The sequence below is a fragment of the Ovis aries genome, chromosome 19, assembly GCF_016772045.2.
Source record: "Ovis aries strain OAR_USU_Benz2616 breed Rambouillet chromosome 19, ARS-UI_Ramb_v3.0, whole genome shotgun sequence".
NCBI lineage: Eukaryota > Metazoa > Chordata > Mammalia > Artiodactyla > Bovidae > Ovis > Ovis aries.
Window position 1 is genome coordinate 39,228,605 of NC_056072.1, and position 26,256 is coordinate 39,254,860.

Consider the following 26,256-nt stretch of genomic DNA (forward strand, 5'->3'; position numbering starts at 1 on the left):
GCCGCTCAGTTGTGTCTGACTCTTTCAACCCCCTGGACTATACAGTCCATGGAATTCTCAAGGCCAGAATACTGGAGTGGGTAGCCTATCCCTTCTCCAGGGGATCTTCCCGACCCAGGAATTGAACCAATGTCTCCTGCATTGCAGGCAGACTCTTTACCAACTGAGCTATCAGGGAAGCCCACGATTATGAAACTACCAAATACTGATACACAGGGAACCAAATACTGATACACAGGGATTAGGAACCAAGTCACTGTCTTCAAATTCAGTTCAATGGCTCTGTAATCACACTGTAGTGACAAGGAGTTTGTCTATGGTGTGCAGCTCAAAATGCTAATTGGAGGCTAGAACAGGCGGGTGGCTGAGATGCTGTTGAATATTAATTAAGTAATCTTAACCGATCTGTATACTGCCCTCGCCTAACATCACAGTGGCATGCTTGCTAATACTCTCATTTATTCTCATGCTGTCAAGCACAGAAATCATGTTAATATTTACTTTTGTAAATGGAACTGCTGTAGTAAACTGTGTATGAATAAGAGTCACTTATAAACAGAAAGTGGGAACATGTTCACGTGCCTTCGAGGAAGATGATTGAGGGCTATGTTAAAAAGACACGGATTGATTTATTATGGCAAAATTCGATTTCTTAAGAAATCGAATTGACAAAGACAATAACAGAAGGGAAAGGCTGTGGGAGTTGATGGGCTTTTTCCTCCAAGAGGAGGGTCTGCTAGAAGTAATGCAGGGGTCCCGCTTGGAAAGCAGTCCCGTGTCAGTTCTCAGCTGAGATGCTTTCATGTGCAACCACTCACTCATGTTCAGTTCCCTTTATTGCATCTGAAATCACACTGGAAAATTCAGTTTATACTCAGAGTATCTCTTCAGGAAGGCATCTTCTAGAAAAAAAGGAATTCAGACCTGCGCTTCTTATTTGCATATTCTTTAAACCTTTAAAGGGACGCTGAGATCTGATAAATACTAATATCCTTGTGGGCATAATCTAATGGCATAATCCACACGAGGGTGCTCCCAGGCATCCCAGGACACATGATTGTCATACCCTGGATCAGTGGGGCTTGTCTGCTGTGAGGAGGAGATGATGGGAGAAAGGAAGAGAAAAAGCGAACAAAATTGTTTTGGAAATGATGGGTGGGCAGGGTGACAGGGCAAACATATTAAATAAGGAGAAAATGTTTGGAAATAGATTGGATCTCACATGGATAGGAGAGATGTCCCATCTAACTCTGGTTACGGCTGGAAGGGACAAGACTCTGATTTCTGCAGTGATAATTTCATTGGAGGATACAAACTGCCTGCAATTAACATCTTAGGAAAGTGGGAGAAAATTAACAAATAATACGCAGAGAAGCAGGAGCAAACTTCCAGGCTAGACATTAAGTTTTCTCGGAGACCCCTGCAGACACCCTTGAGTACTAGTAACGCTTTCTGGGAGATATGAGAGGAAAAGATAATTTCACGAACCATATTTTGACAAGACCAGAACCTGAACAGGGCAATGTGTACATTCCAGTTGGTTTTAAGACAGTGAGCACTAGACAGTCCTCGCCACACTCCTGGCTGTCAACTCAGAAAGAGGGCCTCAAGTCCACTCCTGCTCAGTCAGTGCCTGGTCTGCATGTTCCCAATTTCTGAACTGAGGCTTCAGGAACTCTTCACCTTATCTTTCCCACTGTTGCAACAGACTGACACAATACCCTACGGACTGGAAGGGTTAACAGGGACAGGACAGTCCAACTTATTTCAGGCAGGAGCTAGTAAATGCAAATTGTCATTTCATTTATTGCACGTACGACTGAGTATCTATATCATAAAGTGGCCCGGTAAAAACCTTTGCCAAGTACTTATTTCACGAACATAGTGACGGAACTAAGTCCGTCAGGTTTTTGCTGTAAGAGCTATTTTAAGGATCGACTGAGGTGTTATGTGCCTCTCCACTAAACAGCCCCAGATTGTAGTACTTTTAAAATATTTGGGACCATCTGGGGGAAAAAAACGATTCAGACATCACACTATCAGTCAGGTTTCATTCCAAGTGATTTAAGAATTCCACATTAACATTTGAAGCCATAAAAGTACCTTAAAAAAAAAAAAAGTAACCTCAGCTGGGGGAAAGACTTTCTAATGAGAATTCAAAACTCAGACACCAAAAAAATACTTTATGGATAAATCTGATTATATCAACATCAAAGAAGGAGCATAAACACAGTTAAAAGGCAATGTACAGACTGGGAAAATACATTTGCAACCTGTATTGCTGACAAGAGGTCTCTCTCTTGATTAGAAAAAGACCAACAATGCAAAGAAAGAATGAGCAAAAGATCAACAATGTATAGTAAAAAAAATACAAGTGGCAGAGCCATAGGAAAGATATGTAACCTTTTTATAAAACACACTAAGACACATTTTTTCCTTTCCACCTGTGAAGTTAGCAAAAATACCAAAGTCTGACAACACGCTGTGCTGGAGAAGCTGTAGGTAAACAGGCAGGCTCACACATTGCTGGTAGAAGCCCACCTTGATGTCCCCTGGGGAGGGCAAACGGGCACTATCAAAGTTATGAATGCATGTAGCTCAGAATATAGCCAATTTCTTGAATTTATACTAGAAATAGACCTATCAACTTGCAAAAGAACATATCAAGTTATTCATCACACTACTGTCAGTCATAATAAGACTTGGAAGCAACCAAAATGACAGCCACAGGGGAATGGTACAATAAATCACAACACAACTATACCAAAAAAAAGAGAAAATATTGTGCTTCTGTAAAAAGGAATGAGAACTACATATGCATAGAGAAAAAAATCATGTTATGTGAAACAAAGGTTGCTGATAGCATATGCAGTATTCTGCTCTGTAAAAGGAGATAAAGGAATATACTCAATAAATTCATATATATCCACACACACAGAAACACACGCACACACATATATAACCATCTCTGAGAGCAGACAACCAACTAGTACTAATGGTAACCATGAACAGTATGAAAAGGCGAAAAGATAGGACACTGAAAGATGAACTCACCAGGTCAGTAGGTGTCCAATATGATACTGGAGAAGAGTGGAGAAATAACTCCAGAAAGAATGAAGAGATGGAGCCCAAACAAAACCAACACCCAGTTATGGATGCGACAGGTGATGGAAGTAAAGTCCAATGCTGTAAAGAGCAATACTGCATAGGAACCTGGAATATTAGGTCCATGAATCAAGGTAAATTGGAAGTGGTCAAAGAGAAGAGGGCAAGAGTCAACATCGACATTATAGGAATTAACGAACTAAAGTGGACTGGAATGGGAGAATTTAATTCAGATGACCATTATATCTACTACTGTGGGCAAGAATCCCTTAGAAGAAACAGAGTAGCCCTCAAAGTCAACAAGAGAGTAAAAAATGCAGTACTTGGGTGCAATCTCAAAAACGACAGAATGATTTCTGTTTGTTTCCAAGGCAAACCATTCAATATCACAGTAATCCAAGTCTATGCCCCAGTCAATAATGCCAAAGAAGCTGAACGGTTCTATGATGACCTACAAGACCTTTTAAAAGTAACACCCCCAAAAGATGTCCTTTTCATCATAGGGGACTGGAACGCAAAAGTAGGATGTCAAGAGATACCTGGAGTAATGGTCAAGTTTGGCCTTGGAGTACAAAATGAGGCAGGGCAAAGGCTAACAGAGTTCTGCCAAGAGAATACACTGGTCATAGCAAACACACTCTTCCAACAACACAAGAGAAGAATCTACACATGGTTATCACCAGATGGTCAACACCGAAATCAGATTGATTATATTCTTTGTAGCTGAAGATGGAGAAGCTCTACACAGTCAGCAAAAACAAGGCTGGGAGCTGACTGTGGCTCAGATCATGAACTCCTTATTGCCAAATTCAGACTTAAATTGAAGAAAGTAGGCAAAACCACTAGACCATTCAGGTATGACCTAAATGAAATCCCTTATGATTATATAGTAGAAGTGACAAAGAGATTCAAGGGATTAGATCTGATAGAGTACCTGAAGAACTATGGACAGAGCTTCAGCAATCAAGACCATCCCCAGGAAAAATAAATGCAAAAAGGCCAAGTAATTGTCTGAGATGGCCTTACGAATAGCTGAGAAAAGAAGAGAAGCTAAAGACAAAGGAGAAAATGAAAGATATACCCATCTGAAAGCAGTGTTCCAGAGAATAGCAAGGAGAGATGAGAAAGCCTTCTTCAGTGATCAATGCAAAGAATAGAGGAAAACAATAGAATGGGAAAGACTAGAGATCTCTTCAAGAAAATGAGAGATACCAAGGGAACATTTCATGCAAAGATGGGCTCGATAAAGGACAGAAATGGTATGGACCTAACAGAAGCAGACAATATTAAAAAGAGGTGGCAAGAATACACAGAAGAACTATACAACAAAGATCTTAATGACCCATATAACCGCGATGGTGTAATCACTCACCTAGAGCCAGGCATCCTGGATTGCGAAGTCAAGTGGGCCTTAGGAAGCACCGAAACGAACAAAGCTAGTGGAAGTGATGGAATTCCAATTGAACTATTTCAGACCCTGAGAGATGATGCTGTTAAAGTGCTACACTCAATATGCCAGCAAGTTTGGAAAACTCAGCAGTGACCACAGGACTGGAAAAGGTCAGTTTTCACTCCAAACCCAAAGAAAGGCAATGCCGAACTACTGCACAAATTAATGTTCAAACTACTGCACAACCGCACTCTTTTCACACGCTAGCAAAGTAATGCTCAAAATTCCCCAAGCCAGGTTTCAACAGTATGTGAGCCGAGAACTTCCAGATGTTCAATCTGGATTTAGAAAACGCAAAGGAACCAGAGATCAAATTGCCAACATCTGTTAGATAATAGAAAAAGCAAGAGAGTTCCAAATAAACATCTACTTCTGCTTTATTGACTATGCCAAAGCCTTTGACTGTGTGGATCACAACAAACTGTGGGAAATTCTTCAAGAGATAGGAATATCGGACCACCTCACCTGCCTCCTGAGAAATCTGTATACAGGTCAAGAACCAACAGTTAGAACCGGACATGGAACAATGGACTCATTCTAAACCAGGAAAGGAATATGTCAAAGCTGTATGTTGTCACCCTGCTTATTTAACTTATATGCAGAGTACATCATGCGAAATGCTGGGCTGCATGAAGAACAAGCTGGAATCAAGATTGCCGGGAGAAATATCAATAACCTCAGATATGCAGATGACACCACCGTTATATCAGAAAGTGAAGAGGATCTAAAGAGCCTCTTGATGAAAGTGAAAAAGGAGATGAAAAAGCTGAAGACTAAGGTCGTGGCATCTAGTCCCACCCCTTCATGGACAAATAGATGGGGAAACAATAACAGTGAGAGACTATTTTCCTGGGTTCGAAAATGTCTGCAGATGGTGACTACAGCCATGAAAGTAAAAGACACTTATTCCTTGGAAGAAAAGCTATGACCCCAACCTAGACAGCATATTAAAAAGCAGAGATATTACTTTACTGACAAAGGTCCAGGCAGTCAAAGCTATGGCTTTTCCACCAATACTTTGGTCACCTAATGTGAAGAACTGACTCACTAGAAAAGACCCTGATGCTGGGAAAGGTTGAAGGCAGGAGGAGAAGGGGGTGACAGAGGATGAGACGGTTGGATGGCATCACTGATGGACATGATGGACATGAGTTCAAGCAAACTCTGGGAGTTGGTGATGGACAGGGAAGCCTGGCGTGCTGCAGTCCTGGGGTCACAAAGATTAGGACACGACTGAGCGACTAAACTGAACTGAAGTGAATGGTTACCTGTCTACAACGGGGCAGGAAACAGGTGGGTGTTTGGGTGAAGAGACAGTGATCTCAGGGTAAATATAATTTTATACGTTTTGCTTTCTGAACCATGTCAATTATTACCTATTCCAAATTTAAACCTACAATTTGTTTGAAAAAGGAAATACTTGGATCTGATTTTTACTGCTTTTTCTTCTCCTTTCTATAGGGTATCATCAACAATGACTTCTAACAGCCTTGGTCCTGCATTAGCAATGGTGTCCACTCTGGGACTGCCCGGGGCCCTCTCACCCACAAATGAGGAGGACGAGTGTTAAGGCCAGTGAGGTTATCAAGGGAGACAAGGTGAGAACCAGAGGGGCCGATGGAAGGGCAGCTTCTTGCAGCAGCCTGGGAGAGAGAGAGTATGGTGGGGTAGCCACAGGGAGGAAGAGCAGAAACTTGCAGATCAGGTCAGTATGGGGCCCAGGTTTTCACCAGGGAGTGGTCAGCACAGCACGTGGGGGTGTGAGAAAGGTCATCCCTCAGGACTCAGACAACAGAGAGGGCCGTCCCCACTGGGTCGCCTGAGCAGCGTGGCCCTAACAAATAACTTCTCAGAGCCTCGATCTCCTTGTCTTCTAACGGTATAATAGATCTCACACAGTCAGTATTTTATACATATTACATTTACTCCTCACAACTCCACTACAAGGAACCATCACAGACCCATTTTCTGGAGGAGTCCATTGAGGTTCAGAGAGCTTAGGTAAGTAACTCAAGGTCACAGAGTCACAAAGAGGCAGAGCTGCAGTTAGAAGCTACTATTCCCTGAGCCAAGGTCTGTCTTAGCTGCTACACTATTAAAAAAAAAAAAGTAAAGTCAAAACTATGATTCACAAGTAGGTGAATTCTATAAATACTTGCAGTTTCCCAAGATAGTCCTCGGGAAACTTCTAGACCTACATAAAACTGTTCTTCCCCCAAGCTTCTGGCACTCAGAGGTAGAGAAGATACCAGAGGGACTGAGTGCTTTATAACAAAACATAGCCTCTCTAATGAGCCCACTTCCTCATTTGGGGCCAAGTACAAAAATCAGAGCTAGTAACAGTCCACCTGGCTGTGGCATTGTGTCTGGAAAGGACTTAGAAACTGGATGGGCATTTATCTTTGTGCCATTCACAAGGTAATGATGGCTTTTTAAAGTGTTAAGAGTCAAAACTACATTATATTTATAATGAACTGGGCATGAAAGTTGGTCATTTAAGTGAGGTCCAAGGTCTTTCTCTTAAGACTAGATCTTTGAATCTACAGAAGGGTTTCCATTTCAGTTTTTACTCTTGAAGTGTTGAAAATGGGATTCAAAATTAAAGACTTCAATAAGGAAAAAGAGATGATAGAAAGAATCATTGCATTACCAGTTAGCAGTTACTGCCTTTCTCTAAAAGCCCAAAATTGCACCGTTCAGCTTAAAAGAAGATAGATCATAGAATCTGTCATTGATCTTCCACAATTCTTATACTATACCTTCCTAGATCTCACCGCTATCCCCAACTATAGTGGGCGCATCAGCTACAATTTCATCTCATCATCTGCTTTACCCACAACCAATGGAGACAAATAAGTTCATGCAAAAAGTCAAATATCAATTCAATAAACTGGTTTGTTGAAAAGGAACAAGGGGCTACTAACAATGAAACGTTGATTAGTGAATTATTCTAAGAGGCCATTTAATATTAAAGCATTAATTACCATCTTAAGTAGAATTTGCCTAGATAAGCCTTACAGAAAGTATCAAGGGCTTACGTGTGGTGATTAAGGTTATATAATCCTGACTGCTAAAGGTTTATTATAAATCTCTCCAGGACAATAATTTTTTTAAGTACTCAAGCCATCAAAAACTCTTATATTCATTTGAATTTTAGCCTTCTTATGGAAAAAAAAATGCTGTAACCCCATTTATTTCTCTCTTTTCTTCCAGCCCTTCTCCTTTAACTCATTGACAAATTTAGGTTTCTATAAGACACCTTTCACTCACAAGGCTAAATGCATGCATCAAGTGTTTTTACAGCTCTCCAACATGCAAACATCTGAAATTTCAGAAAGAAAAGGGATGCAGCAGACATACCAACATATAAACATAAAATATCCCCATCCTAGAAATAAAAAACATCCCCCTCCAATGGCAAAATCAAGCAAAGCAAGCACACGCGGGACATACTGGCATTGCTACCAGCTACCCGCCAGCCACACTGATGTTTGCAAGCCATCCTTTTGGGAGCTGGGGTAGAACAGGTGAGTTTCAGCGCTGTGCTGTCCGGAGGGCTTGACTCCCCATGGCAACAGAACAAAAATCCGGCAAGCCAGTCCCGGCCAAAGAGACCCCCTCCCCACCTTCAGCTTGACTGCCCCTCACCTGCTCCCCTTCTCTCCTCTCTCCCCAGAAGAAGGCACTTCACGGAAACGTCTGGGAAAGCCCTTGGACTTTATTTTGTTACACCCTCTAAATGGACAAAAAACAGAAGAGAACAGGTGTAGAAGACAGTACTTTCAATTGGCCACCCCTCCCTCCCGTTTCGCACACACCAACCCCACCACTGGACCTTGCAGGGGGCATGCTCCAAAGAGAAGGCTTTACCCACAAAGATAACTGGGCTTCTTAAGGTTTTTTCAAAACTGAGGTAAGAAATGCAAAAAGGGAAATTCTGCTCTTAAAAGCTGTCTTTAATATACTAGAAATATGTTATCACCCCCAGTGTGATCAGAAGGTAAGGAGGATACCACCGACCCAGTAACAGTTTCTGATGAGCCTCCCATCTTTGACAAGCTCCCCTGGCAAACAGGGTGGCTTAAAACACCACTGGGATAAACACAATTTGGCAGGAACAGGTTGGGTACCATTTGAACCTCAGCTCTGCCACAGATTTCTCTGAAACTGGTGCTGTGAGACTGGTCTGGGGCTTGGTCTTTTCCCCATGCATGTCACTCCTCTCTGGAAAGACGCTTTGATTCCCAGTGCAGGGGGTGGGATCACACGAGGGCAGCTCAGACATGGGCGGCTGGGGCAGCAGTGGGCAGGTGACTGGAATACACTGGGTCTGACGTTGAATTTCCTCTTAATACTTAAATAAGCAGAGCATTGGAGACTTGGCTCTAGCATTTGAAAAGAGGCACTGTGGCCACCCTGAGAAGCGTTGCTTTAATTATATGCAACCCCCAAACCACCTGGGCTATAGGATTTCACATCGAAAGGATTTTCTTTCTCAACTCTGTAGGACAGTAGAGACTAACACGGATATGGAAACGTTCTCCTTTCTGGAAGTTCTTCTTAATCTCATGCAGAACTCTGCATTCAGGACGTGATTTCAAAGAACACTTGTGAACTTCTGATTGTCGTCTTCTCAGAATGGACTTTCTCTAATGCATAGCTGTTAGTTTTTTCTTCTCCATCAACACAAGATTTCCTTTATGTTGATAATTAATAGCCTCGATGGTGGGTAAAAGGGCTTGGTGCCGAAACCAAATGAGGGCTAAGTCAAAACTTAGGAAAATGATTAAGAAGTAGTGGAGGGGGTAAGGTGCTATAAATCAGAACTTCTTGTCTCCCTCTACTGAGCACATTGTGGAATTGCAACAACTGTCCTCAAAACCTCTCTCTCACATGCAGCGCGGCTACCAACATCAATCCCAGGGAATCACGAGTGTGTTGGGAGTGTTTTTGCAAATTTTCATAAGAACTTGAAATTTGCAGCTTCCTAAAATATTTAGACTTCTTCTCAACCCTTAGCCCTACTCTGAATTCTGCCAGACTCACTCTTTCAGGAATTTTGGAGCCGAGCCGGCTATCTCCGCAGTTTCTCCTCACACACAATCGCAGGCGCTTCAAACTCCCACCCTGTAAACTGACAACACTCCGCTGAGAAGCAAATGCTACAAAACTAATATCCCAAATAATTGAGGGGGCTACCTGAGAAACCCGACAAGGCAGACCTCATCAACCCTGGGAGACAGGACTCTTCATTCTGAGAAATCCAAAGAAAGGCACCGAGGATGTAACAGACACTGAATATGTCTAGGAGTTTCCCTTTCCTGCAAAGCAAGCGTGGTTGAAAAACAGATCCATTCACTTCTTCACAGAATCAGTCCTGTCTCTTAAGGATCACAGTGCATAAATGGCAGTCTTTAATGGTGAGTCTCTCCCTGCTTTTGTCTAAGTGACTACGTGTTCCCTGGTTCCAAGAGCTTCGGCTGGCATCTCAGGGCCAACTCGACAGCAGGGGGGCTGGTTACTATAACAACGGATGGGTCTCCTGAATTCTGAAAGGGCCCTGAGTAGCCACTTGGGAAACAGTTATTGAGCAAAAAGTTGCCTGGGATCTGCCACGTGACCCAGATTCCCCTGCACACAGCTGTCCAGAGAAAAGAAAGAAAGAAAAAAAATAGGTGACCATCTTCACGAACAGCTGGGGTCTCTAAAGGCTCCCCACCCCCATGCCTTTTAGCATCTCAGAGCAAGACACCAGCAAATCATTAGAAAAAAATCCTCAGAGGCAAGCCATGTTTCAGCATCAGGAAATGCGCTTTCTTCTCCCCACTGGCTCCACACACTGTCAGGCTTTGAAGAGCTGGATTGCAACAATTATTCCTAATGATTACATTAAAACCTTCTTGAACTATGGCTACAAGTCCATGTTTTGGACAGAGATGAGTGACATGAGCAGTTACTGGATTAAAAAAGAAAAAAAATGATGCTTGGAATACAGGTGGCCCTGAGGGCAGTTTATTTCCAAAATGATAAAGGTGATTGCACAAAGCCACCAAAAATTACGACTTGGAAGCTTGGCTTTTTCCAGACTTGAGAAAAGTTGCACGTAAACCTGTCTTTTGATCCTCATTCCCTCCCTCACATGAGATGCAGAAGAGCAGCTCAGACTGATCCAGGGCCTTTGTGCATGCCCCAGATTCCCTTAAAGAGAATCTGAGGCTGCCTGTGAAAGTGGACTTTATTTTGCAAAGAGGAAGTGTGTTTTTCCTCGAGGATTATCAAACACAACAAGAACACATGCTGCTCTATCAGCTCACACAGTTTCCTCTACCCTGAACATCTATCCTTCTCAGTTCTATGAAAATCAGAGCCAACCATCTCCTCCAGGAAGCCTTCCCTGACTCCCTTCTGCCCAGCTCTGGCGATGGTCAAGTACCTCCGGGAGCACAGCTTCCCTTCATCACCGCTGACCTTGGGAATGCACATACGAGGGCAGGGCAGAGATGGGCAGACCGGTGAGCAGGGGACCACGGTCAGGTCTGTGCAGCCCACCAGTGCCATGACAGAGTATGAGAACAGTGATCTCACGAGAATCCAGACAGTAGGAGTTTTAAGCAAAATCTTCCCATTTTCAAAGAAATTCTCGTTTCTGAAAAAAAGAGGTCAGCTACACAAAACCAGTACAACAGGGCACCAGTTTGTAACCTCTGCTTGGGACAACCTTTTTCTACCTGCTCGTCTATTCTGTTAATCTATGCACTTAAAAAAAAAAAATGCAATTATTTATTTATTTTTGGCTGTGCTGGGTCTCTGTTGCTACGCGGGCTTTTTCTTTAGTTGCAGCAAGCTGGAGCTAGGTTCTAGCTGGGGTGTGCAGGCTTCCTATTGCAGTGGCTTCTCCTGCTTCAGAGCAAGGGCCCCAGGGCATGTGGGCCTCAGTAGCTGCAAGACATGGAGTTGCTGGGGTTCCTGGGCTCAATAACTTTATTTATTGAGCACAGGCTTAATAACTGTGGTGCATCAGCTTAGTTGCTCCAAGGCATGTGGGATCTTCGACTGGGGATCAAACTTGTGTCTCCCGCATTGGCAGGCGGATTCCTTACCACAGAGCCACCAGGGAAGACCCCTTACACACTCCTTGATGCAGGACCTCTATCTTCTCGCCATATCTCCAGTGCCTGACACAAACTAGATGCTTAAGAAATGTCTTTGAATAAACGAAAGGAAGGAAGGAATACATGAGCCACCTGTAAAGGGTCTTTTAGGTGAACAAAACAAAACAAAGGCCTAGGTTTGAGTACAGCTGACCCTTGAACATGGAGATAAGGGTGCCAACATTCTGCAGTCAAAAATCTGCATGCAATGTCCTTGGCCCTCTGTATCCACAGTTCCTCGACATCTGTGATTCCATGGATTCAACCAAACACCAGACTGCATACTCCTGCAGTGCTGACTACTAGAAAAAACTCCAAGTATAAGTCGATCCTTGCAGTTCAAACCTGCGTTGTTCAAAGGTCAACTGTAGGGACTTCCCTCGTGGTCCAATGGTTAAGACTCCAGCCACACTTCCCCCTCAGGGAGCATGGGTTCAATCCCTGGTCAGGGAACTAAGAATTCACATGCTGCATGGCACAGCCAAAAAAAAAAAAAGTCAATTGCACTTCTCAAAGGTACTAGCTTGTGATCCTGGGCAAGTCCATTCCCTCTGTGCCCTCTGTGGACACTGTTTCCTCCAACGGGAAGGAAGGAACAGTCCCCAACACTATGGCCAACACCCGTGGCTGCTGGGAGGATTAAGTCATGTCACGTTTGCTTTGTGCTAATTCACCACTATTGGCTGCTGTGACTTATTATTATTGTGCTTATTATTATTATTTAATAATAATATTATTATTATCGTGACTTATTATTGTCATGCTTCCTCCTCACTAGCTTGTTCACAGTCACGCACGGGAGGAATCATTGCTATTGCCCCAGCTCCTTTGTGACCTTCCTGGGATGGGGGTGGGAGACAAATGTCTAAACCAAATCTGGTGATTGGCGAGCAGGCTTGGAAGCACCCGCTGCTACAGCAGATGGGCGGAGAGCCTGCACACGGCTCACAGTGCTCTGAGTGTCACTGCTGCTACTGTGGAATCCAGGAGGGACCCGAGCTCTTATGGGCACACGTGGTCAACCGTCCCTCCAGCAAGAAGATGCGGCACATGCCCACACTTGACCTCACGGGCATCTGTCTGTTTGCGAGAGCCTCTGCTATGCCAGCTCAAACCCCGCACACATTTGCGGTTTATGTCCCTTCCTATTTATTACACTGTCTCCCCCTGAACATCCAGGAGAGAGAAAAATCGCGTGTCAACAAAACACACTTGCTTTCACGAACAGCATTCTAAATGTGGAGGCACCGACAGAGGGCAAAATTTCTGGGAGTCTAAAGATGAGAGTAAAAACAGAGACCTTTCTCCACCTGCCTATGAAGCTAAACTGGTGTGGACTGATGTACCATGGAATTTACAGACGGCTCAGTTGTGTGCTCAAGAGGGATGTGGATTTCTCAGACCAGAGAGTGAAATCCTTCTACCACCAAACTTCAACCAACGGGGGTTACTTTTTACATTTCCCACTTAAGGCTTTTCGGTTTGCTGCTCCGGAGTCTCTGTACTTAGCTCAGCTCTCTCTGCATCTGAGAAGTAAAGCTGTTTTTACACTTCTGGAAAGTTCTCTCCCAAGCTACAGTTATGGTCAATGAGATGCTCAATTTGTCATCAGGTAAGATAGCACTGACTAGCTGGGACTAACAATAGGACAGGTAGGTAGGATTACTCAGCATCAAAATCTAGTCTGCTTCTTAAACACCTGAAAATAGGGCAGGTCCTCAAGTTTTCTCCTTTGCGACTTTGGCAAATCCGAATCATAAGATCTTTTCAGATCTTTTCAACAAGCAAATGAGCTATGAAAACAGACTCTGGAAGAAAGAGAATGCCTCCAGACAAGCTACTCCTCATCTAGGCAAAATAATGTAACGATTCACAGAGTGGGCAATGAAGTCACATTATGCTGTGTGTTCTCAGTTGCTTAGTCGTGTCCGACTCTTTGCGATCCCATGGACTGTAGCCCTCCAGCCTCCTCTGTCTGTGGGATTCTCCAGGCAAGAATACGGAAGTGGGTTGCCACTTCCTACTCCTGGGGATCTTCCCGACTAGGGATTGAACCTGTATCTCTTGCATCTCCTGCGTTGGCAGGCAGATTCTTTATCACTGTGCCACCTGAAGTCACATTTGCGGGGTTCAAATCCAGGAGCCACTAGAGATGAATGCTCTCACTTATGATTTTACCAAGCCTCAGTTTTCTGATCTGCAAAATGGATGTAATAATTCCTAGGATTTGAAAGTAGCAATGCAATCCATGTAGCACATGTGTGATTTGCTGAATACTCAGTAAAAGACTCTAGGCTGTTTAGACCTTAAGATGTATGAAGCCATTTCAGGGGTAAGACTTTCTTTGCTCATCAGAGAGAGAACAGCTACCTTCAAAGCAATTTCCTTCAAGGTTACAGGAAAAAAAAATTAAAAATATTTTTCCAATCCTGACAATTCTAAGGGGACACTAATGTCTTACTTACACAGTATTAAGCTATTCCATGGAACAAGATAATAAACGAACAAGATGTGTGCCCTAGCATATGGTCTGGAGGTCCTGTATACAGCTCTTTCCCCAGCATCAGCCTTAAGTGATGCAAATTGCAAAGAAACCTTCTCCAAAATTTCCTCTTGTTTCTGAGTGGCAGCAGCTGGCTGCTCCAATCTTTTCAGGAACGCCAGCACATTAGTGCCATATAAACAGCTTGTCTTGGTGAGATGGGGGCTAGAGCTCTTGCAATGTACTTTGTGACTGTAGTCACTCAAAAGGTGCATTTTGTTACTGTCTGGAGGAACAGGGCCAAAATGGCACAGTTTAAAAAGTATGGAATTGATTTCTCCTCCTTCATTTCAACACCAACGACTACAGCTCTGCACCGTCGCATGCTGACATGGGCTGCACTATTTAAAAGGCACACACAGGGCACTACTTGTAAAATGAGACAAGGTTTTCCTCGAGTTTATCCTTATTAGCCGCCCCACCACTCTGTCCCTTGTCCCCAAATGCTCTGCATGTTTATTTCTAGCTTTTCAGCAACTTTTGCATTGTTAGGGATTTGATTACATCTCTTCAAGGCAGACCCTGACAAGGGGAATTTGAGAGAGAGCTACTAGTAACATCTCAGCCAACTAAGTTTCAAAACAAATTTCTCCCACAAACCCATGTTGATAACTGTAAAAATACTGCTCAGATGGTCCCCAATGGACCTCTGTACACCTTCCAGTGGAACAAAAATACATGAGGTCTCCACCTATACTTTTTGCTGGTTTAGTCACTAAGTTGCGGTCTGACTCTTTGAGACTCCATGCCCACCAGGTTCCTCTGTCCATGGGATTTCCTAGGCAAGAATACTAGAGTGGGGAGCCATTTCCTTCCTTCTCTAGGGGATCTTCCCAACCCAGGGATGGAACTGATGTCTCCCATGTCTCCTGCGCTGCACACGGGTTCTTTACCACTGAGCCACCTGGGCTTCCCACCCTGTATTTTTCAGTTTTGGCCAAAGTAACAAAACTAGTATTTGGCCTCCAAAGGTGTCCTTTTCAAGAAACATACTCAACCCAATAATGCCAACATTTGAGGACACTTCTGATGGTGCTCCATGAATACCCGCATACTCTCCCACTTCTCCCGTGTTCCTGGGGCTGCGTGACCATGTCTGGCCAATGGGAGTGAAGGGTTACACTTCTGGGCCATGCAGTTCAGCCTCAGTGAACACGCAGAAACCACAGCAATAGCTGCGAAGACTCAGTCCTCCGTTATGGAAACCGCCACCATGGCGAGTTGGTTTGAAACCTCAGCGTCAGGCCTGCCACCTGAGGGAACACTCCAGGACGTTCTGATCTGCCTCTCTGCTCTACTTCTGTCAAGCCTGCTTGCCAACCATCTGCTCTCACGGTGCCTCAAAGGCAGGAGAGGTGTACTGTTGTTTTAGCTTCAAAACCACATCGCTGGAGGGGAACACCCATCCCTTCAGCATGTATGCATTTTCTCTGTGTACTCTCCCAACACATCTCTCTTTCATGTTCTATTATAATAAAGAAAAAAAAAATCTGAAAAAAGAGAAAAAAAAAGATCCTTGTTCCCTGTAGGCTGTTCTCATGTTTGGCCACCTCATCTGTCCTGATGCTAATTCAATTTCACTTTGCTTGTTCTGAAAGAAGTTTCTCCTTTGCACTCAGTCCTGTGTATTGGCATGTTAGGAGTTTGGAAAAAACTCACAGGCAGGACTTTCCTGGTGGCTCAGTGGTAAAGAATCTGCCTGTTAGTGCAGGACAACAGGTCTGATCCCTGATCTGGGAAGATCCCACATGCTGCGGAGCAACTAAGCCCGTGCACCACAGCTACTGAGCCGGCGCTCTAGAGCCACCACTGAGTCCATGTGCAGCCACTGAAGCCTGCGTGCTTAGAGCTTGTGCTCCACGGTAAGGGAAGCCACAGCAATGAGAAGCCTCTGAACTGCAGCTAGAGCGTGACCCCCAGTAGCTGCAACAAAAGAAATGCCTGCACAGCAGCAAAGACCCAGCACAGCCAAAAGTAAATAAATAAAATTGTTAACAACAACAAACAAAAAACCCCCCTCCAAAACAACAGAAAACACCTCAACTCATAGGCAGTATCTACTGAAGGAGGTTTAAACCTCTCGTTACTTTAAAGCAAGCTTTGAATACACACATGTAATATGTATATCAGCTTCTCTACTGGCTCAGATGATAAAGAATCTGCCTGCAATGCAGAAGACCTGGGTTTGATCCCTGGGCCAGGAAGATCCCCTGAGGAAGGGAATGACAACTGTCTTCAATAGTCTTGCCTGGAGAATCCCATGGAGAGAGGAAACTGGCAGGCTATAGTCCATGGGGTCACAGAGAGTTGGATGCGACTGAGCAACTAATAGTAACTAACTAACATGTAAATAACATGTACAAAACATTATAAACATATTTTACACATGAAATAATAATATATTATTCAATACGTATGTGCAATTCAGACTCACTGAATTTTTCAAAAGTATACACAGTATGAATTTCTCATGGGGAAATACATCTTGAATGGAAGGACCTTAAAAGCTCTCTTGACGACATTGCACAGCCCCTTCCTGTAAGCACCTTGCCATCAGCATGTCTGTCTGGTCAGCCTGGAATCCACATCTGCTTGACCAGATAGCCAGGGTCCTCAGTGGCCAGCATGACCCTTATCAGGCAGGCAGAGAACCAAGGTGGGCCAAGCAGAAATAACACTGAGGTTTGTGCTAGAACTACTGGGAACAGGAACTTTTTCACACTAGAGCTGCTAAGGTTACCAAGCCTGGGGCGGCGGTGGGTCCTCTCTGCTCCTTCCTGCGGAGAGTCTGCAACTAAAACCACACAGCACCAAGCAGAGACAAGAGGAGGGCGTGCAGCAGACCTTTTGTTACCTCTAGGCGCTCAGTTTAACCCATGTGAGGCAGCCTCCGATGTACCAATCAGTGGGCTCCAGAGAGTATCTGTTTGCAAACCATCATGTCTCAGAGAAAGGGTGACAGGGACGTGAGTCTAGTGTTCCTAGATCACCCTGAAACACAACGTCCGCTATCACCTAGCTGGACTGTAGCGCAAACAGCACCACAGTTACCCTTAGACGGCAGCGGAAGCCCTCAGATGAACCCTTCCTTATTCCCTTGACCTTTCCGATTGAGAACAGACCCAGGGACACCATCTGTTCACAGATTCTGTTGATCCCACCTTCAGGATGTGTCTACAGTCCGTCAGTTCACAACCTGCGTGGCTGCCCTCAGCCGAGCCGACATCACTCCTTCTTGGACAAGTCCGTAGTCCCCTAGCTGGCCTCTCTGCCTCTGCCCCGGCTCCTTTTCAGTGGTCTTTGCAACACAGCCAAGGGATCCTGAATCACAAGACTTCTCTACCAAACAGTCCTTCTGTCATTAAAAGGCAATGTGTTCCAGCGGTCTAGAGTGTTCACAAAGCTGTCCATGACCAACTCCCCTTTATCCTGTTTCTTCCTGATACCCTGTCCTACACTCTCTCCCCCCACTCATCTGCTCCAGCCACAGCTCTTGGCTCTTCCTGGAACATAGCAGGCACATTCCTGCCTCAAGGCCTTTACACATGCAATTTCCTCTGCTTGGAACCTGCCCTAGATGGAGCCCGTTTGACTCCTTTGGACAAATACCCCTTACCAGGTAGGCCTTCTTTAACCACGCTGAGGGCTTCCTAGGTGGCTCAGTGGTAAAGAACCTGCCTGCCAAGAGGAGATGAAGGTTTGATCCCTGGGTTGGGAAGATCCCCTGGAGAAGGAAATTACAACCCACTCCAGTATTCTTGCCTTGGAAATCCCATGGACAGAGGCGCCTGGAGGGTTACAGTCATGGGCTCGCAGAGAGTCAGAGATGACCTAGCAACCAAGCAACCACCACCACCACCACCACTCTGACCATTCACCCTAAAGCCTCAGCATCCCCCTGCACCTTCCAGACTGACTTTTCTCATTGTACACTTAACATCATCTTGTTTGCTTTATTTATCCCGTCTCCTCAGCTCCATGAGAGAAGACTGTCTGGCACACAACAGGGGCTCAAAATTCATTGAATGAATGGAAAGAAGGGAGGGAAACATGATGCCTGTCCATTACTGATGAAGCTTGTTAAAGGGTAGAAGCTTCCTACATCAGTTTGAGAGGTGAAGCCTGCCAGGGCAACCAAGTGGGCCAGCCTATCTCACTCAGTTAAAACTGGCTGACAGTGTGGAGCTGAAAAAACAGACAACTTTTAAATAGAAGCTTCAAATAGGCTTCCCTCGGGAAGCAGTGAGAACCAGTTCAAGGATGATGCTAGTACAAGGATGACTTACCATCAGCCATCTTTATGAGTATTAAATGCCAGAGAATATGATATATGTTCCATCACTGAATTTTCAGTAAAAGGCTATGAAAAAAATTTTAAGGTCAAGAGGAGCTATTATGTGGTTATGACAAAGTGGAGCATGGTCTCAGAGAAACTGGGAAAGCTCGGAAACTTATTAACTCATTTTGCAGGTTCAGAAACTAAAGCTCAAAGTGAGAAATGGGATTTGTAGCCAGCAAGTAGCAGGGCTGGTATTTGAACTCGCATCTCCCTGATTTTTGAGCAAAAGCCTCTTTGGCACTAAATTCTAGGAGCTCATCATGGGTGCCTTAATCTCAACAGCGGCTCTGTATCGCCAGTTTCTTGCAGATAAAGCAGGTCTCCCAGGTGGTAACACAAGAAGCACCGCAGCCACCTTACCTTTCTAAGTGAAGAGGCCGTGGGTGTCCCCTCCCCTTGGTTAAACCCCTCTTATGGGCACATGCTGACAGCGGAACCCGAGCCCCACACCAGGGCTGCCTGGCGACTCACCTCCAGTAAACGAGCACAGCAATGAGAAGGATGAGGCACACGAAGGTCAAGGCTGATACCACAATCAGAGGGATGATCCACTCCATCCTCCCAGGGGAAGGCCGGCTTATCATCCCAGAGGTGTTCTTCTCTGCTGCAAAGAGAAACCGTGCCAGTCAGAGGGCAGAGGTGAGCCGAGCGCAGGAGCTAGGGGAGCCCGACTGTGCCGGAGAGCTCTGCTCCACTTCTGGGTGGTTTCTGGAGAACGGGGCTGCCCGGTGATGAGCGGCAAACCACTGTCCTCGCCGTTTCCTGGGGAGGCCCAAGCCAAGCAGGGCCTGTTCTGCAGGCTGCACCCCATAGTCACCAGTGGGATCGGTTTATAGATAAGAGTCAAAATGTTTTTGAAAAGACTTGAGCCGATGCCAGAGACCCAGCCTCGCTCTGAGAACGCTACTGACCCTGAGTGGCCTCTGGATATACTGAAGAAATATGCTCGGGTCTGAAAGGAGCACTGAGCCCACTTCTGGAAAATGGACAGGGGAGCCTGGTAGGTTTGCCAGGGAGGGACGGAGGGAGGGAAAGATGGGTTTTACTAAGACAACCTTCTGTGACTGATCGGGTGTATATTTCTTTGCTTAGCATCCATTACCCCCTCCTCTAGTCCTGCTGTGGGAAACCACCCTCCCTAACAGTCCTGGTGAGACAACTGTCCAAGAGTGGATCCCTCAGTCTCCCGGCCAAGGGGAAGGAGCAGGACTCAAGCACACCCCTGCAGAAGCACCCAGGTTCCTCCCGCCCATCAGCTCCCACCACCCAGATCCCCCAAGAACCCGTTTTCCCTCAAATCTGGTTCGAAAGCTTTTCCTTTGATCCCATTTCCCACCTGCCCCCTTACCCCATCCTTCTAAAGGCTCTCAGAGAGGCAGCCACATCTCTCTCTGCTGCCAGCACACACCAGCCACTCAACAGTAGCCAGCCTTGGCGGGGGGAAGGGGGGCGTTAAGAGGGGAAGCTTGCGGAATAGTAGAGGATTCTCTCGGGTCGGCTAGCACCTCTTACCCCAGCAGCTCCTCCTCCTCTCTCTCAGGTCCCAAGGATCTTCACAAGTTCCCAGTGGACTCAGGTCAGAATCTAGTCTACAAACAGTGGGGTTGATGCCTGGAAATCTCCAGGTGGTCCACAGGAAGCTCAGAGGGTGGTGTGGGGTTGGGAAGAGCCCAGGAGCACAGAGACGGTCAGGAGACACACGTGTGAGAAAGCAAAGGTTCCCTGATCGCAGGGAGAAGCCCACAGACACCTCCACCGCTGGCTGCAGGGCTCAGCGAGGATTCCTCCTGCTCTGCAGAAATGAGGCCAGCATTCAGCCAGCCCCGAGCACCCCTGAGCTGGATGGACTACGTGAAGGGCTAATCAGGCTGGGTTTCCAGGAGAGAGGAGGTGGGCTGAGCAGGAAAGAGATAATTATCCCTGGGAGCAGATTATTAAAGAGGCAAGACTTGGAGTGAGGAAGAAATGGGCTACAGCCTTTTTACTGGGTTTCCTCAAATGTAGTTGACCCTGATCTCCTCCTTTGTTTCATGCACAGGCGGGACCAGATGTATGCCCAGCTCACATGTGACAAGACAGAGGCACGCATACTCTGATGAAAAACTTCAGCAGGGCAAACGGAGGTTTATAAAGAGCATCCCTAACCATGCTAGCCCATTTCTTGTGATAGCATGCCCCAGAGGCTTCCGTTACGTTAGGCATCTATCTGACAAGTCCTGACTGCATGCCAGGCATGGTGAGACGGGATGCGGAGGCAAGAAGACATCAGACAGGAACAACTCTGTGTCTGTGGGGTGGGAATTTGAAGGGAGAGGAGCAGACGCATGAACAAGCAATTGGAATAAATGAAAGTGATGCCACAGGCAGCACACGGGGTCCAGGGGAACAGTGGTCTCAGCCTAGGGATTTGGGGGGGGGGGGCTTCCTGATGTTCAGATGGCAGCTGAAGGATGGATGAAGATGAGTTAACCAGGTCAAGAGCAAGCATGGATGTGTTCTGGAGAGAGAAGACTGAAGTAGAGGGGGTATGAGGATGAAGGGGGGTTCCAAAATGGAGAGCTGGAGGCCCCATCAGCCAGGGTTTGTAGGCTGGATTAAGGGAACCGGTTTTAGGCCACAGGACATGTCCTGCAAGACTGTAAGCAGAGACAGACAAGTGTCAGATGTACAATCTCTCCCTCAATATCATGCTTTCATCACAAGCTCTGGTCACCAGCCGCAGAAAGAATCCAAGCTGCAAATGAAAATTTTGCAGGGCTCCAGCAGGGGGCAGCCCAGTCAGGTGATTATGTGGCTGGTGGTGGGGAATCTCAGCCAGGATGGTGCCCTTAATAGAAAATATGGCAGGAGGGCTGACATAAACGCCTTACAACCAGCAAACTCACTTTCCACCCTGGGAAGCCCAGGCATACCCAATGTTTTATTTCTCTCCTTTCCTTCTCACCGAAGAGTCTTCCTGTCTGGGCTACTGCATGGTTAGGCAGGGGTGGGGAGGAGGCAGAAGGCAAAGTCCACGTCCTGCTCGTCCTCAAATCACTGAGAACGACCCTCGCCCGAAACTCCCTCAGATTTCACAATGGAGCTGTTTCTAACATTTCATCATGCCTGTGTGAGCACTTTTTTTTTTGAGAGGTTGAGGGAGTAAACATATCTCAAGTCCCTCTCAAGACAGCCCCTTGAATGGCGGCATTTGTGGAAGAAAACTCAGACCAGCAACAGCTGGCAGTGAGAGACAAAAATCTAAGGATTATTTTGACAGCAGTTTGGTCTTCGCCTGGACTAATGACAGGCACCGGGATCTGCCTAGGTCATTTACGTAAAAGCCAGGCAAAAATAGGAGTGCTGCTGGATTTCCACTTGGGCACAACAAAGCTGACTGCATGTTAAAACTCAAGAGTCCCCCTTTGTCTTCACGGTACCAGGAGCCTGGAATTCCACTCCATGGCCACACAGTCACGTGCATCCTCTCCTGAGGAATTCCGTCCTGCCCCTGGGGACAGCAAGGTCCTCCCTGAGTGGGCCTCCCCACCCCATCCTCTCCTGCTACCCGCCTCCGCTGCAATGGGTTCCAGCCACATCCACCCATCCAGTGACCAGCTGGGCCATGATCCCACCTCTCAACCTCTGACCCTGCTGAGCTCACTGCCCGGGAACACTGCTCCATACTGTCCCCGGAAGGTCCTGATCCCTCAGTCCTGGCTCAGGCGCAGGGATCACCTTCTCTGTAAAGTCTCCCCAGACCCTCAGACTGTGCTCTCTGGAAGGTGCAGTAGAGATTACAGGTTTGAACCCTGACTCTGCCACTTTCTACATGACCTCTAACTGATAACTTGCATCACTTGGGGCCTGGAGTTCTTTACTTATAAAATGGGGAGACAAGAACTTTTTCCCCTGATGTGGTGGGAAAACTCAAGACACAAGCAGAATGCTTAGAGGTGTGCCTGGCATTGAGCAAAAACTAAATAAATCCTCTAATCCTCGCCACGGTGGTTGTCATCATGCACTTTCCTTACAGCACATGTAATTTCAGGTGCTCTCTTATTACTTACTGTAAGGTCCCCCAGAGTAGGCTGATGGTCTCCGTATAGAACAGTAATAAAGCTCTGTCTCTTCCTAGTCACGTGACACTTGGGGAGTTACTTAAGCTCTTTGGGCATGAGTTTTGCCATCTGTAAATGGAAATAATGATACTTCCCACTACAGTGGGGTGGGAGGGGGGGTGTGACGATTACATGAGTTAATTCGATAAAACCCTTAGCGTGTTGCCTGGCACCCATAAGCACCTACTTAACATTATCAACTGTGATGACCATCATCACCACCACCATCCTCTGCCTCTTCAGCACCCTAGCATAGCACCAGGCAGATGGAGAGCACTCGTCAGGTGTCTGAAAAATCTGAATCCCCCTGTAATATACGAGGGCTCGCGTGGCAATCACACAGAACCGCAGGTGGGTTCTGGGGGCATCGGCAGTGGGGGCAGCCTGTGAGGTGACCACCAGTGAAGAGCCAGAACCTCAAAGTCTGTCCTAAGACTAGAGCTTCTTGCCGTGCTTTAGGAAGAAACACTTGTCCTGGTGCCTGACTCGAGGTATGGCCCAGCGGGCCCTCAAAGGAGAAAGTGCCATCAAACAGTCAACTACTAGAAACTAACTAGGAACACGTAGCCTGCCACCTGAGCTAGGTCTACACTCTTCCTCCCCTGCCCTTGTTCTCCCAACAATCTTCCCCATGCCAAGGCCCCAAACACCAGAACATACTACTGACTTTTCAGAGAAACCAAGATCCTGCCCTCCAGGATAGCAAATTCTGACTACACATCCTGCCTCATGCCTTTTTCACCCTGTGACTTGGGGTAAGTGACTGTCTCTGAGCCTCTCTGGTCGCTCCTCTATCAAGGGGAAACAGATGACAATGCTCACCTCTCGAGGGACGTAGGGGAATCAGATAACCTACGCAGAGCAGACTATGCTAGATGCAGAAGGAAATCATGGGGCCTCTTTTTCAAAAATTACTGAAGAGTTTCAAGAGCTGATGCAGAACATAAATGCAAACACAGGGCCTCCTGAGCACAGGGCTGTGTAACTGCAAAGGTCGCATCCCCAGAAAGCTGGCCCTGAGCAGTCAAGCATTCAGCCCAGTACCTGCGTCCAGGGGACATCCATTCTTCTCTTCCTTTCAACCAGGCGACACCACTGACTGTGATAAACCTAGATGCTCCCAACTGTTAGGAGTAGAAAACACCCTGATGCTGGGAAAGATCAAAGGTAGGAGGAGAAGGGAACGAGAGAAGATGAGATGGTTGGATGGACATGAATTTAAGCAAACTCTGGGAGACAGCGAAGGAGAGGGAGGTCTGGCATGCTGTAGTCGGTGAAGTTGCAAAGAGTCAGACATGACTCAGTAACTGAACAACAGAACGGTTAGGAGCAGCTTACTTGTCCTTAGAGCTTCACTTGTAACCCAGCTACCTCCTGAATGGTCCAGCAGAGCCAGGCTGCCCAGCTCCAGGAGAGTTTGCCCGAACCTTGACACCAAGACAAGTGCAGGACCGCTGGGTTAACAAAGCACCTTCTTGCCTCCATCTCTGATCTGTCCAGTTGGTATGGTTTTACTAGCAGGACCAGCCCGGCCATTCCAGCCTGCCATGGGCAATGTGAACTGGCAGCCCACAGACGTGTGGGTTGGTACCCTTCCCCTGGGAATTATTAGTTAAATTGTGAGGTAGGTGCCAAGATTTCATAAACAATAGAGTTCAGCAAAAAATCAAAATCAAAAATAAATTAAAAAGAAAACAACTACCCAAAATCTCCCATATCACAGTTCTGAATTCCCAGATGGCACACATCAGCTGGAAGCAAGGAGCATACACTCTAAGACAAGCTATGGCTCCCTGGCTTGCCACAGTCCTCACTGCCCCCTAGACGCAACATAAGACCTGCTTTCTTTATCCCTGAGTGCAGCGGCCAGCTCCCTCTGGCCAGTCGAATTTCAATCTGTAGTATGGCACTCTGACCCAAGGAAGCAGCTGGAACACACACACACGCACACACACCTGGGGCTTTTACAAAAGCCTTATCATCAAAAGCAAGAATCATGGTTTAACAGAACTCCTGACCAGGATTCTGAAAACACTAACGACTCAAGAGAGAGGCTGTACCAGGCAGCTTTTCCAATTCAGCTTTTATCCTGAAAGTGATTTTAGTTTTCAACCAATGAGAAGTGACTCAGATTGCTGCTCCATCTTTACAGCATGGGCCATTCCCCTTTGTGAACCTAGAACCTGTTCATACTCGTTCCAGGGCTGCATCTTGCTGTTCTGTGTAAAAGGATAAAAATGGGAGGGGGTATCGACTTATGCCCCTTCTCCTCCCATGGATGTGATGTGCACGAGGGGCCGCTAGGAGGGTCAGAAGATGTCAAGCCAGGCAGGCCTGGGACTCAGAGAATGATCCAGTTTCAGAAACATCTTCCAGTGGAAATGTAGAGCAAAATACTAATACATAATCTTCTTTGAGCATTTGTGTGCAGAGGGTGGGGGAAGGTGAATGACCTCCCCACAGATCATCTTCCTCTTCTATTTCAGCATCCACAAGAATCTGAGTAAACTGCCTCCATTCTGCTTTCTCAAAAAAAAAAAAAGAAAAAAGAAAGAAAAGAAAAACAGTTTTCAGTGGCATATGTCATCACTGAATTAATGCTGTTTGCCTTTTACTGGCTTGGCTCTCATCCCAGTAGAAGCAAATAAAAACGGAGTACAATGTACTATAAATGCTACAGGCAGGGAAATATCAGATGGACCCGTAGAAGACGCCTCCTACCCTGCAGGAAGGGCTCAACTTCTGCTTCGGGACAAGAACCTCTACATGGTCAATACTGAAAGGGGCTTGGATCCTGACAGGCCACTCTCAGGGGCTGGGCAAAGGTGGATTTGGTCACATTTCAAGGGAGATTGAGAGCAGGACAACCTGCACACTCAAAATCTATAGCTGGGTTTAAGTCACAAAAAACTAGACTGTGTAAGTTTGGATAACGCTACTCCTTCAAAACCAGCTGCAGCTATGAATTAAGGTGCGACTTAAAAAAAAATAGTGGTAAAACACACATAAAAGTTACCATCTTTACCATCTCCAGGAGTACAGTTCAGTAGAGTTAAGCACATCACAGTGTTGCTCAACTGATTTCAAAGAATCTGTTTCTCATTTATAAAATTGCAACTCTGTACTGATGAAAGGACAATTCCCATCAGCCCCAGCCCCTGGCAACCACCATTCAACTTTCTGTATGACCTGACTACTCTAGGTAACTCATGTGAGTGGACTCGCGCGTGTGTGTGCATGTGCGTGTGTGCTTGTGCACGTGTGCACATGTATGTATGTGTGTGTGTGTGTGTGTGTGTGTGTGTGGTGACTGGCTCAAGGTTCATCTATGCTATAGCCCTGTGACAGAGTTTCCTTCCCTTCTAAAGCTGAATGGCATTCCACTCTGGGTATATACCACATTTTGTTTATCTGTTCATCAGTCACTGGACACGTGGCTTGCTTCCATTCCTTGGAAACTTGGCCAGTATAAATAACACTGCTATGAACATGACAGTTCAAATCTCTCTTCAAGACCCAACTTTCAATCCTTTTGGGTAAATACCCAGGAACAGGATTCCTGGATCATA

At 46.0% G+C, this 26,256-nt stretch overlaps 1 protein-coding gene across 4 annotated transcripts in view; it reads right to left on the reverse strand.

Moving 5' to 3' along the window:
* PTPRG (protein tyrosine phosphatase receptor type G) overlaps window positions 1-26,256 on the reverse strand; it is a 774,731-nt gene that overhangs the window by 72,798 nt on the left and 675,677 nt on the right. The window contains exons 13-14 of one of the 4 annotated variants that reach the window (XM_027958231.2): window positions 19,059-19,188; window positions 8,204-8,290 (exon numbers count right to left, since the gene is read on the reverse strand). In XM_027958231.2, the coding sequence (XP_027814032.1) occupies window positions 8,204-8,290; window positions 19,059-19,188 (217 nt within the window). Of the gene's footprint in view, window positions 1-8,203; window positions 8,291-19,058; window positions 19,192-26,256 lie in introns of all 4 variants that reach the window. The other 3 variants (XM_027958230.2, XM_060402273.1, XM_027958232.2) reach the window with 3 other exon arrangements.